The following is a 13,966-nucleotide window of genomic DNA, read 5'->3' on the forward strand; positions in this document are numbered from 1 at the left end:
ATGCACCACAATGCAAATCTGAAGCACAGACGCGCCTGTGACATATCAGTATGTCACTATTTTATAACAGACCTCTGTTCAATGCCTTTCTCACAAACTACATGCACAGACTTTTGGCACTCCATCCTGGTTTGTGTCCTGAAGGGCTAACACCAAGTTAAACTGCAATTCCACCTTATTACAGGACGACTTAAAGTGGATTTGCGAAAAATCAATGAATTGGTACTTTCTTTCTCACTCAGTTCAGCCCTGTTCCTCAAATCTTATTACTCAGATTTTAGTTGTGGTGTTTCTCCACCTTCTGTCAATCATTCTGTCTTCTATGTCGCAGGATGTGTGTTAAAATTCAGGGGTCTAATGTGCACATTTCCAATAAGATGACCTTTTACTTTTATAGAGGAAATCACAAGAGTTTGGTCTTTATAGATCAAACCCCGAAAGGCTTTGACTCATAGAGGTTTCTCTTTATCAGAAACTTGATATTTTGGTCACTTGGTCATATTTGGCCAAATGTTAACGTCAACAGATAAAAGCAAACACAAGCATGAGGCCAACTACATTTGTTTGATTCTATGAGTAACATAAAGCCAATCAGATATGTCTGCACCAATGACTGTATATATAGATGGACGACACGTCTCCATCTGCTCTCATTGTACGAAATTGATGCCAAAATAGCCCCCGTGACGGGCGCCGCCATCTTGCGATGGTGACGTTATTCGGAGCCAGAGTTGTACAGTGGAGCTCGGCGGGTGGAGCCGCCATAGCCACTTCCACTAATCAAAACACACACTTATCTTACCAGAAGAAGAAAAACGTCGGCGTGTTAAACAGCCGAGCAGCTTCTTGTGTTGGTTTGAAGCAGATGTTCACAGATACGTAAACTTCAATGACTGAAGTGATTGTTTTAGTTACGTTTGCTCTCGCTGTTCCTCCTCCACTCTGCTAATCCGGATGTGATTGGCTGCAGTAGCCGTATTTGTCAACAGAGCTGTCAATCATTCTTTTAACAGCATCAAATATCTAATTAAAACCAAACTTGACAGCCAGTCAGCAGGGGGCGATGGAGATGTTTTGGCTTCACTTTTAGCGAGCTGTCATGTCGTCCATCTTTTATACAGTCTATGGTCTGCACACTTTCTGACAAGTGACTGGTGATAAAGACCAAATCTGTTGGGTGCCACTCTTGTATTTTGTTGTCATACTTCCTTTTGTGCAAAACAGAAAGAAGGCCTGCATCACGGGAATGTTGAAAGCATGCATGTCTGATAGTTTGGATTATATATCTGCTAATCCAACCAAAATCATCTTGAACATATGAAATCCAATCACAGAAAATCAACCATCAACCTTGTGTTTCGAATGACATCACATTGTATAAACAGAGTGCACTGTACATAGCTGAAATGATCGCATTGACTGCTCGCTCCAACTCTAAACTCATGAGGTATACAAGGTCCTAATGATGATCAACTTTTGTATTCCTCCGTTTGGTAAATACTTTGAAATGTTTGAGATTTTACAGTAAGTGTAGTTTATGTACTGTCTGTTCTTTATGCTTCGATGCCGCATATTTGTGTTATAATTGAATCGGATCATATTTTTATACTAATGTATATATGTATGACTAAATCAGATCGTTGTTTATTTGAAATGGCACGGTTGAAGAGTGTAAATAGACTTAAGGGTAACAGGGCAACTGGTAATCTGAATATCCGTAAATCTGAATCCCATCTGGGACATTCCTTTTGTTAATTGTTATTTTTAGAGAGAGAATCATCAATCTACGTCTGCAGTATGCATTCAGTTCATTTCAGCCACATTTATCTGGTAAATTAAGCTCTTATGAGAGAAACTGAAAGCACTTGTGGGCTGTGCAGGGCGGCACAAGCTCGCAACTTTGGGTAGATGGTTAAAACTTGACCTTTGTGACCTTTTAAAATTACATTTATCAATTAAAAGGTCGAGCTACAGCTCCGCACTGATCACATAATCTGTTCTCAGGTTGCACATTAAAACACAAAAAGGTAATATATGCACAGTTTCAACATAACTACAAGAAATCATCCATAGTTGCCTCTTCTTATTAAACAAACCAGCCTGTATTTTATTCACACATCACATCTCTGTTGCTGATTTAATAGAGAAGCTGAACGCACTAATTATTTGCCATCACATTACAAGCTTTTGCAGGAAAGATGCAGTAATGAAAATGCAGTATGTATCGTTTTATTATCTTGTTTTTGTCGCGCTTCATGTCTGACTTTTCTCTCCTCACTCGCTGCTATGTCGAACTAATTCACCAAACATTTCTTACGCCATGAGTAGATTACTGACCTTCAAGCTGCCTCTTCTTACGTATAATAGCTTCTCACAGAATGTCAACGCAGCTCGGTTTTTCCCCTCGCAGATACGCTCTGAGATTAACCGCAATCAATCTGTGCCTTAGCGTGTGCCCATGCCATAAAACACTAGAGATTCAGATACAGATACTTGACTTGTGCACACACACACACTTTCAGAATCGTAAAAATAATGGTGTCATCAGCGGGAATCAGGTGTGAATGGCACCACAGGGCCACGCAGACAGGAAATGATGTCACAGACGATTTAGGAAACTATCCTATGTACAGCAAGACAGAGGCTTGACATTAGAGCTTCATTTTGCCGTACAGAACAGAAACAATGAAGGATTCGCTTTGAAAAGGACAAACTAAACACATCATGGTTCACTATTAGAGCCAGGCCCTCGAGGAGAAGTCGTGTAAAAATGTGATGTCTGCTTACCCTTAGGAATGTCTGTTTTATATTGAATTGACAAGGGACTTTTGAACTTGTATCAGGGAAATGTAGTCTTCCTTTGTTGAACTAGCTCAGGACTTATAGAAATATTCTTTATCTCCCTCTTTTATATCCGTCTCTTGTCCTCTCTGGAATGAGATTACAGTGCTCTGCCTTACAGCACACACACACACACACACACACAAACAACAATACTGATTAATACGTCCTTAATTTTGATTCTCCAAAACTGGCAGAAAAATTAAACCAGGGAGCAGCAGTTATAGAAATTAGGTTTTGGATTTTTAGTTTTCCTTCCTGGAGTTCATGGAGTTTGTTTTTGTGGCTATAGTGACGTGCGAAGAGACATCAGAGACTGTCTTTGGATGTGTTGTTAATGTGTACTGTGGCGTGGTAACAATACTGTAAATGTTTGATGAATGTATAAATAGACATTTAAACAATGGAACCAGTTGACATTGGATGGATTTCAAAATAAAATTATTTTAAAATCCAAAACCTTGCGCTTTTTTGTTTGTCATCAAATGGACAATGTTAGAGTAAGTATAATTCAATTGTCTTTCCTTCTTACACTGAAGCCAGGTATCTTTAGACAGAAATACACGTATTTAAAGAATCTATCGGCTGCAACTCTGGGCCTTTTCTACAACTGTGTAGACTCTTACTTCAATGTCTATGTACCTATATGTGATTTTACAGTACGCCTGTTAGGCCTACATACAATAAAATCAGAAGTATTTTCTCACAAATGGAACAAGGGACGTGATAGTCTGTAATCTATTACATTATGCTGTCATTATTTAAGACGGTGAAGGAGCAAGTTTTTATGAAAAAAGAGGTTCGAGACTAATTTGTAGCATGAAAAATTAATTGAATTAATATTGAATGTGTGTAACTGCAGCTATGGATAAAAACAATAATAATTAAAACAGATATTATACTCAAGAGAAGGAGTTGTGTCAAAGTTTTTCACCCATGTTTAGGAAAATGCACAACTAAACTACAACACCACTGACATCGGCAGTTCCTACATTATTAACTATAAAATACTGTCTTGCACAAGATAGTGCACTTTACATGTTTGGCAGCCTAATTCATCCTTTTTTTAAACAATAAAAACTCAACACGTTTAAGTTCGAACAGCCAGTGCACTAGGGGGCGCTCTACTCCATAACTTTCAGCTCCTCCTCCTCCTCGCTCTTGTCACATTGTTCAACATGGCTGCCTCCATGGCGAGGACCTGCCGTTCTGTATCGCGGCATAGAGCCTGTATTCTGCCAAGGCTAACCAGTTTTTGTCTCACACTTAGGTCTAAGTTTCACTGTTCTTCTTCTGCACATAACGGACTTCTCTTCTCTCTCAATAAACGCGGTGTCTTAAAGGGATCTTTCCCAGATAACGCAGCGCAGGACACGCTCCCCCGGCTGCTCCAGTCTGGTGCTCAGACTGTTTATTGCGGCTTTGACCCCACAGCAGACAGCCTCCATGTGGGCAACCTGCTCGCTATCATCGGCCTGCTTCACTTCCGAAACGCCGGGCACCATGTCCTCGCTGTGCTCGGAGGGGCCACGGCACAGATCGGAGACCCGAGCGGGAAGACGAGCGAGAGGGCGCGGATATCCGCGGAGGCTGCTGAGGCGAGCACCCGCAGCATCCGGGAGAGCATCCAGAGGATTTTCACCAACCATGAACTGCACTTTCACGACAGCTCCAGGAAGCTGGGAACTTTTACTGTGCTGAACAACCTGAGCTGGTACAAGGACCGGAGCGTCATAGGCTTTCTGTCTGAGGCAGGAAGGCACTTCAGGATGGGCACCATGCTGAGCCGACACAGCGTCCAGTCCAGGCTGAAGAGCGCAGACGGCATGAGCCTGACTGAGTTCACCTACCAGGTGTTCCAGGCTTATGACTTCCACCACCTCAACCAAATATACGGCTGCAAGATCCAGCTCGGGGGATCTGATCAGCTGGGCAATTTGATGTCTGGCCATGACTTCATTCATAAGTAATTGTCCAGCCCTGCTGAAAGTAACATTATTACTGGTCATTCCAGCTGCTGTAACTCTGTTTTTTTATGTTAAGAACACAGTGTGCCAAAACTCGTATAAAATTCTGTTGATTTAACATATAATCGTTCTTGGATTACTGTATACACACTAAAAGTGTAACTAAGGTTCCTGCACAACTTGTCAGGAGCCACTATTAAATTCTGCACACATAACATACCAAGCAGCTTTCATTATGACCAATTTGACAATGTCTCAGGCCTCACTGACAAACAAAAATGTCACCTGAATCCACAGTAAAGCTATCTTCAATTTTTAAGCTTTAAGTAGTTACTTTGCAGTCAACAACTTTCATAATTGGCAAACATACAAAATCATCATATCAATGCTAATATAGTGAACTGTGTTCTGCTATCACATTGAACATACCAAACCCTTCACACATACAACTCCTGTCTCTTTTTTTCTTAGTTTGTAGTTGTATTTAAATCATTAATTTGACGAGAATGTGTTAACGATGAATCATGTGAAAAGGCACCAATATGTTTTGAAATTCCCACACTTAACATCCAACTGTTGTTGTGCATGTGTTTGCAGAGTGAGCAGTGAGGAGGTGTATGGCCTCACCATCCCGCTGGTGACCAGCTCCGTGGGGGACAAGCTGGGGAAGACTGCAGGCAACGCGGTGTGGCTCAACAGAGATAAGACGTCTCCCTTTGAACTCTACCAGTTCTTCCTCCGGCAGCCTGACGCCAACGTGGAACAGTGAGTTAAAATAAAGCCTGATTTATTTTGTTATAAAGATAATGGTGCAAGATCTGACAACGTACTTTGAATATAGGTTTAAAGTGCACTGAGGTATATTGTGTGGTTTTTTTGCAGGTACTTGAAGCTGTTCACCTTCCTGCCTCTGGCGGAGATCGAGAAGCTGATGGAGCAGCAGAGAGAGGATCCAGGTAAACGCCTCGCACATAAACGACTGGCTGCAGAGGTGACGAAGCTGGTGCATGGAAAGGAGGGCCTCGAGAGCGCAAAGAGGTCAGAATACGGCGTGGAATTTAGTGCTGTTTTATGGAACACATTTTTTCTCACAGTTTTATGCATGATTTATTTGGCTGACCTTTTCAAGGCTGCAGTAATTCGTTAAGAATAAAAACATGTGACTGAGGAAGACACAAAAAATCGTTAACTCAAGAGTAAACTCATTTATTCAGAGAAGGTAACTTGTTTTTAATGTCATCATCGCAGGTGTACCAAAGCTCTGTACCAAAGCAGCGTGCAGGCTCTGGAGGAGATGAGTGATGAGGAGCTGCAGGAGCTCTTCAGGGAGGCTCCCTTTCATGAGCTGCTGTTGGAGCCGGGAACCTCAGTGATAGACGCCTGCCGCAGGATCAACGCCATCCCAGAGGGACCCAAAGGGTGAGTAGAGGGGCCTCTAACGTAAGCCTTTATGACAGCTACGTTATCCAGGAATCCTGTGTTTCTATTATAAGATACATATATTCAGAAAAGGTTCACATTTTAAAGTGGTGACTCATTCAAATTCAAATTCAAAACTTGGAGACTAGAAGTGCCACAGCCTGTTTGACGTAGTTTATCTTGTGATCCAGCAGAGGGCACTCTAAAACACTTTCAGCTGGGCCTGTTGCATGCCCTATTGAACTATCGGTAAACTAATGTGTTGCTGTTTGCTATGAAAATGAAGGACACTCGTCCCTTTAAACGAACAGTTGTAACACATTGGCAGCTATCAAACTGATTTTTGCACTCACCGACCTCTCTGGTCTGGAAACAAATATTGCTGCTAAATTAGGCTACCGTTCACTTGCATTTCATTGGACGGCAACACACTTTTAAGAACAGGGAATTATAAAGAAATAATTGAAGAACACAATTTATATGTTCATTATTGTCATTATTATTATTATTTTTGTTTTGTTTTTACAATTTTAGTGAACAGACTTTTTATTTTTATTAGCATATCCAAATCCTGCCTTATGTGCTGCTTTAGGTTTCTTTGCTGTGCATATTCATGTGGAGCTTCAAGTAATGATTGACTCAATAAATAAACAATTATAAAATATAAACGATTATATGGGTAATAATATTTTATGTTAAAAAAAACTTTTTATGAATCAAGTGGTATTTAGGATTTAATTCTTACTATGCAATGTCTTACAAGGGTTATGATTTGGCGCTATACAAATAAAATTTGATTGATTGATTGAAGAGTGTTGCGAGAAGTGTTTCAATGCAGAACAAGCCATCAGAAGAATTTCAGCAAACTATTTCTTTATTTAAGCTGTTAATCTGTCAGATGAATGTTGCACTGTTTTGCAGCAGTGCAAGATTAAGTCCTGGCTATTTCAGACAGGTTATGTTCAGAAACCCCTGACCTAACTGTCTGGTAAAATGTTTGTGTGCAGGTATCGAATGGTTTCAGAGGGAGCGGTGTGGATCAACCACAAGCAGACAGAAAAACCAGAGCAGATACTGATCCCAAAACTCCACATCCTATCCAATGGACTGACCTTGCTCAGAGTGGGCAAGAGGAACTTCTACATCATCAAGTGGCTCAGTCTCTGAGCCTGTCTTCTCTTTTAAGGGACCAGATTGACCTATGATGGACTGACAGGGAAGGTAGGGGATCACACCTTTGCAGGGTCACTGAGGAGATGTGGATGGACTGAAATTATGGATTTATGGCATAGCCTTAACTTTCAATGATTTCCTGTGATTGTCATATAAATATTTATGTGTACAGATGTGACATTTATCTAAAGCAATGATATTAAAAAGGATTTAATATAAAGATTGTTGCCTGCTGACTTTGTGCTGCTACAATTGCCTTGCAAAGTAAACGCTAGGGGGCAGCATCGTCCCGATCATAACGTTGATGCTGCAGGCCTCCACAGCTGCACCACATACCCTGCTGTGACCCCATAGGTAAATAATTGCTCGCATTAAAACTAAATTGCATCATTTCTCGCAAACAGGTTATGGTTCTATTTTAAGCACATAGTGTTTCATTCAGTTTGATGTGAACATGAGGCCAACAGCTGTTCTGATGTGGCTGTTTTTTCTGTCTTAGTGGTGGAAGGTGTAAACTGTGCAGACAGAAAACAAAAAGGTTTTAGGTCCATTTGAAAATATTCATATCTTGCTTGTATATTATTTTTATATTGCATAAATTTGGAATTTTCGATTACTAGAATATTTTTTCCTGATTGGCTTTAGATTTTCACTTTAAGTGCAGGGTTTTCACTGTGGTGTAAATAACAATTTCTTACTTCTTACTAGCAATCAGGACTTTTATCTGTCAGTCTGTGTTTCTCTTTTTGGATTGTATTTTATTTATTTATTTAGAGTCTTCTGATTGTGGACAAGTGTGTGCCTTTCTACCCCTCGTACATCTGTTCTTCTCTTTTTCTCCTGGGGGCCGGTGGAGATGAGGACAAGGTCTGGTGTGTGCTGACCTTGACTTACCCCTCTCACCTCCAGAGAATTGGTGGAAATACTGTTTCATAAAGATACACATTTGCCCAATTTGCAGATTTATATTTTTTGTTAGTGGATTGTTTTGACACTGAGAGGATGCCTACTCTAAGCCAAGGGTCCACACCTTGAAGCTTTAGCCTGTGTATTTCCAGAAATGTCATCTCTTTTAAGGTGGAATGATAAAAAGCATCACAACTTTAAATATATACATATAAAAACGTATTTTTCCAAATCTTGCTTGTTGTTGCAGCTGTTGTTTTTAGTATAGTAAACAGATTAATTATTTCATGTTTTTTAATATATTTATTCCACAAAAAAAACATCGGCTGTAGATGCAAGAAAGGCAGTGAGGTAATTTGAATTTAAAACTAATTATAATGTTTCAAACCCTACACATGGAAGACAGGTTAGACAAAGGTAACACAAACACTTAGACACTAAAGAACTAAAACTACTATATACAGGCCTATGGATACAAATATATATTAAAAGTATTAAAATATATATACATCAAATATAAATACATTATTTAAAAAACAGCAACACTTATAGACAGGAGACAACAGTGCAATGAACAGATAAATATTATTGTGAATTAGTTTGTTGTATACAATGTGTTGTTATATACAATGTCAGCAGCTTTAATTATTTAAATTATCCCTTTCATCCTTATTTGTTTGATGAAAACCTACATGTAACCTTGAGAGAAATGACAATTTACTTGTTAGACAAAATAAAAATATGTATCTATTTTTTATTTTATTAATTTATTTTATTCAAATGAGTCATCCTTTGTAACTTAATGAGGACATGTTAACAGTTGCAGTTTTCATTGTAAGTGTTGTTTTTGTTGTCAAAGCAGCCTGACATTTGACGAAAAACTTGGATTTAGTGAAACATACAGACGTGCTGGATGTTTCAAGCTTGCCGCTGCTCGCTGGTCCACCTTAAGGAGGTGGGCGGGCTTAAGTGTTCTGAACCAATCAGCGTGCGGCTTCGCGTTTAAATAGCTCTGTTTCAGTCTTTTTTTTTACCTCCCCCCTCCCCAGTTAAGCTCCACTCTCAATCCCTAGTACATCTTTCAATCGCCATATTGGGTACTGAGAAGGTTTGTCTGCCGTTTCTCTCACTACGGACGGATTGACAGAGCGGCTCCTGTTCCTGTGCACTTTGTTTTGATGATCTGCGGAGACGACTGTCTGCGTTCAAACACCGCGGCGTCACCGTCTGCAGCTCGACATATGCATGGCATAAGTGGTTTTACGCTTGTTTTGGATCCTGCTCAGCGACAAGGAGATACCCGTTGTGTGTGTGTTTTTCTCGTAAAAACTGGACGCTCCCGGCTGTTTGAAAAAATTCGCCTTTCTTTGGGGGGAAAATGTCAGATGTGCGACTATCAAACGGGAGCCCGACGCTGGAGCGGACGGAGCCCCGGTTGTCGGATCCCCCGCAGCCATCGCTGTGCAGAAGCCTCTTTGGCCCGGTGGATCACCAAGAGTTAAAGAGGGATTTAAAGAGACATTTGCGGGAGATGGAAGAGGCTGACTCCGCCAGGTGGGGCTTCGACTTCGCCAATCACACGCCGCTGGCCAACGGCAGGTTCGAGTGGGAATTAGTGGATTGTAAAGACGTCCCGAGTTTCTACAACAGGCAGCCGCGGAGGGAGAAGGGCGTCTGCTCTGCTGGGAATAACAATGTGGATCTAAATGGGAATCATAACTGTGTTGTTGGGGCTCCGAGCGAGGACAGCGACAGGTCTGACGCGCAGATGGAGTGCAAGGAGCAGTGCACCGGGCGGAGGAAAAGACCTGCATGTCACGGTACTACATTTGCAACATAATGACGACTATTTAATAAGGGAGCCAGGTTGGGGCTTATTGCATCATATCCATCACAGTGGTGCTATGTCGCCGAAAATAATTTTGAATTCGCTCAAAAATTGAAATATACTTATAAAATACTTATAAGAGGGCGGTAGGACATGCAGAACAAAAGTCAAAAATGGACATAATTTTCTATCATTTTCTTTTCAGTTGTTTTACTGACGGTATACTTTGCCTTTGCAGACCCCTCGGTCTCCGATGAGGTTAGCTTTCAAAGCCTGAGCCACTCTGCAGAACACACACCCAGAAAGATCAGTCCCAAGAGGCAAACGTGAGGACGAGAATCGGTAAGCAACTCTTTAACAACTTTTCTTAAAATGTCAGTTTTTTAAATGGGCTTTGGCGTGGTGGAAGTACAGCTGGTTGTTTTGCAGCTTCAGCGCAGCAAACGTAGTTTCCCTCTGCCAGCTGTTGAAAGACAAATGCAAATGAAAACAAAATACTATTATTGTGGAAAAAAATATATTTACTGCATTATATCAGTATTGTTTTTTTGCTCCATTTTGCTGCTCAGGTTAAAAATGGTTTTAATTTGAATTTTTTTTTTAAAAAGGTGTACAGCTTTGACAAGCAAAATACTCTCTTGGCGTTGTCATTCATATAGTACTGGTAGTAGTAGTAAAGGTGGTGAGTTCACAAACGCTTTCAGATGTATTTTTCTCACTCAACCCGGTTTCGATGCATATGTGTAGTTCAGAGTAAGACCAGAAAAACGTGGCTGCACATTTTACACCTTTTCCCTCCACGCCGCAAAGAGCCAGAGTTTCCGACTGAACTGTAAACAACAAGTGCTGAACAACAGTGTAGTAGTAACACGTCAGCAGCCACTGCCCTCAGCTCAGCACAGCAGAGCAGGGACGGGAAGGGGCTGGTCTCTGTGTGTCTCCTGTGTATGTGTGTGTGTGAGAGAGTGCTGCACACACTTTGCACACTAATGTTACGGCACACACACACATCTGTCTGTGCTGGTGCAGAGTGTGCAGAAGAGCCGCGCAGGTCTGAGATCAAGTGTGCTTGTTGGCCACGGCGCAGGGAAACAGGCATGAAATGTGCATTGTCGTGGCAGGATGGGAGCTGTCAGTGCAGGATAAAACCTAAACTCGGCTATTTGTGTTGTTTTAATTTGTGGAAACGGTCTTTTTAAATAGGGCATGCAATTTTTTTAGCACACTGAAATGTATAGAACACGTTGTTTTTGACGAATAAGAAACGCAAAGACTTTTTAGCTCTCTAAAAAACCACCAGATTGTCGTTTACATGCATGTCAGTCGCTTTTTTTGCCTCATAGTAGCCACCATTAAAAATCATATGAATTATTATAAGGATAAAATAGTGCAAAAGTGTATGTAAAATTACAGCTATTGCTCTTTTTGCACATGCAATATTTTGCATAGGTCGTATGAACGAAAAAGCAAACAATTCTTGCATCAGTTCAACAACTGTCAGTGTAGTGCAACAACACTTGCTGGACTAGTCTCACACGCCATACTCTCCAACACTTACATCTTTATCCTCCTCCTCTTTTGTCACAGTGCAGGACAAGCAGCAGTACAAAATTTCTATGCACGAATGTTCTGTCTTTGTGGAAGTGCTGCATGAAGCCCAGTATCATAACTTCATCTTAACCTCACACAGCCTCTTTATTAAATCCTCTTTATTAATATTTTCTTTCATCTGATTTTCCCCACAGAGCCGAAGATGTAGTTCCCCTTTTTTACGTGGGGAAACCTCAGTGTTGGCTGACTTTTTTTTTTTTTTTTTTTTTTTGCTTGGAAGAAGAACTACACAGCATCAGAAACATATCAACTCTCCTGAAGACGGGGGAGGACGCTGTTGAAGCACTGAATAGAAACACTAAAGTTGTGGCACTCAATTAAAAAAAGTTACTGCCTCTAAAAGCAGTTTATGTAGCAGTGTGCAATTAGGTTTGATTTCCTTTTTTGCTCCTTTTTTTTTACTACCTGTGTGTAAATAAATATACATATTATAATATTATATTTCTCTCCAAACGAGCACATAAAAAAACATTATGATTTGAACACAAATCCTTTATGTAAAAAGGTGTGAATTTTTGATTTGACTTGAAGAATTGCAGTGTAGTTTGATACATGTTTCCAAAATGCTGTTCTGTTTTTTTATTATTTCATGTGGTTAAAGGCAGTGTGACTTTAAAACAGTCCTCTTTTTTGTTACATTTAAAACACAATCATACAGTTTCTTAACAGTGCATCTTCACTCCGTCATCTTCCAAACTCTGCAGTGAAGAACGGTACAAATGTAGCTCATCTGTTGTTGTTTTTTCCTTTTTTTTCATCCTCTGTGTCATCAAGTGCAGGTTCTCCTAGAAGATATATCCCCCCTGGGGGAATAAAAGTAATATTTCTGTAAGGACTTCCTTTTTTTGCCCAATATTTATTTTGTGAAAGGTGCTTTTAGCATCATTTGAATCCTGGAATATGATCTATTTTTTCTCAAGTTCTCCTGCACGCCTCAGCCACATTGTCATGGTGTGTTTAGTTTCCTCTGGAGTTTTGAGGTACTCAGATATTGAAGGACAAAGACCATACAAACAAACTGCACAGGTTGTGTTTTAAACTCATCCTCTCTTTGACTATATTCCTTTTTGTTGTTCCAGCCTTAATGCTCCTCACACAGGAGATTTTATGAAAAGGGTTGAATGTCCTACAAAACCAAATACATGGTTGCTTCAGTTGCCAGCAGCACCGCCCGTGCTCCTTAAATTGACTTCACATTGTGTTACTTTGTGATAACCTCGAGTTAAATTTCCACGTATGTTTGTACTTTTTCACCGATGTTGTGAGCCTGCTGAGGATGCAAATGTGAGTGTCTAAAAGCTTCCCTTTATTTGCTTAAAGTGTGGGTTATATTCAAAGAGAACCAGTGTACACCTGGACGGAGAGAGAGAACAGCTCGTCTCAGAAAATGCAGTCACCATGCCTGTGTATTTGTGTATATCTTTGCAATGTACCTATGTACATAATTTTGTAAAAACACTGAGAAATTATACTAACTTATTTATGTCAAACTTTTTTTTATGTAGAATAAAAAATGGGTTTTTGATTACGGTTATCCAAAGTGGCATTTACTTTATTATAATTGTCTTATTTTGTAAAAGCATATTTTTTTTTGGTAGTTTTTTTTTCTTATCAATAAGGCTGCGAACTGAGCCTGAAAAAAATATTTGATGTGCATTTGTGGTTATAAAATGTGTTGCAATCAATTAAAAGAGAAAATTAAATCGATCTGTGGACTTGTGGTTGCTTTTTACACTTGGTGTAAACTCACACACATGCATAGTTTGCTACATTTATCTATTAAAACATCACATTTGCAAGCTAAACCTATAAAAATAAAGGTAAAATGTAATTATATTTTATTCATCATTATTGAACATATTTTTGGAGCTGCAGAGCGTCTGCAGCAGCTGTGTGGGTGTATTTCTGTACATGAAGGCATCCTGGTACAATGTAGTGACACTCCCAATATGAATCCTCCAGCGTTTGAGCGGGCTGATGATTGACACTTGAGTCATCCAATGAAAAGGAGGATGGGGAAAGCAGACCACTTGTTGCAGCCAGTAACATTCAGTAACTTATCATGGGAATGACTCTAATGGAAAAAAAATGTAAGAGCTTTGAGCTCAGGATACGATCCTTAACTGCAAGGTAAAATACTGCAACATCATTTATTTTTTACTATTTTACTGGCTGCAGTGGCATCTGTATTTCTCTGTTTGTGTTAGTGTGTGTGTGTGAA

General features: G+C 40.0%; 2 protein-coding genes across 2 annotated transcripts; both read left to right on the plus strand.

Moving 5' to 3' along the window:
- Nucleotides 1–4,019: 4,019 nt before the first annotated feature.
- On the plus strand, nt 4,020–7,596 carry yars2 (tyrosyl-tRNA synthetase 2, mitochondrial). The gene is made up of 5 exons (XM_069686998.1): nt 4,020–4,807; nt 5,406–5,573; nt 5,691–5,846; nt 6,057–6,227; nt 7,235–7,596. The coding sequence occupies exons 1-5, from the start codon at nt 4,020–4,022 to the stop codon at nt 7,392–7,394; spliced, it is 1,443 nt and encodes a 480-aa protein (XP_069543099.1). The 3' UTR covers nt 7,395–7,596.
- Nucleotides 7,597–9,391: 1,795 nt separating this feature from the next.
- cdkn1bb (cyclin dependent kinase inhibitor 1Bb) lies at nt 9,392–13,441 on the plus strand. The gene is made up of 3 exons (XM_069686519.1): nt 9,392–10,126; nt 10,373–10,476; nt 11,880–13,441. Exons 1-2 carry the CDS (start codon nt 9,685–9,687, stop codon nt 10,462–10,464), a joined length of 534 nt encoding a protein of 177 aa, XP_069542620.1. The 5' UTR covers nt 9,392–9,684; the 3' UTR covers nt 10,465–10,476; nt 11,880–13,441.
- Nucleotides 13,442–13,966: the final 525 nt, after the last annotated feature.

The sequence above is a fragment of the Semicossyphus pulcher genome, unplaced genomic scaffold, assembly GCF_022749685.1.
Source record: "Semicossyphus pulcher isolate SPU_LCO1_2020_fin unplaced genomic scaffold, fSemPul1.0.p SCAF_8, whole genome shotgun sequence".
Classification (NCBI taxonomy): Eukaryota; Metazoa; Chordata; class Actinopteri; order Labriformes; family Labridae; genus Semicossyphus; species Semicossyphus pulcher.

What these genes read in the sequence shown, in the direction of transcription:
- yars2 (XM_069686998.1), top strand. Translation starts at nt 4,020, where the DNA reads ATGGCTGCCTCCATGGCGAGGACCTGCCGTTCTGTATCGCGGCATAGA. An exon ending in CCTGACGCCAACGTGGAACA is followed by an intron (nt 5,574 to 5,690) that starts GTGAGTTAAAAT and finishes GTTTTTTTGCAG; the next exon opens with GTACTTGAAGCTGTTCACCT. An exon ending in GGCCTCGAGAGCGCAAAGAG is followed by an intron (nt 5,847 to 6,056) that starts GTCAGAATACGG and finishes TCATCATCGCAG; the next exon opens with GTGTACCAAAGCTCTGTACC.
- cdkn1bb (XM_069686519.1), top strand. Translation starts at nt 9,685, where the DNA reads ATGTCAGATGTGCGACTATCAAACGGGAGCCCGACGCTGGAGCGGACG. An exon ending in GAAAAGACCTGCATGTCACG is followed by an intron (nt 10,127 to 10,372) that starts GTACTACATTTG and finishes TTGCCTTTGCAG; the next exon opens with ACCCCTCGGTCTCCGATGAG.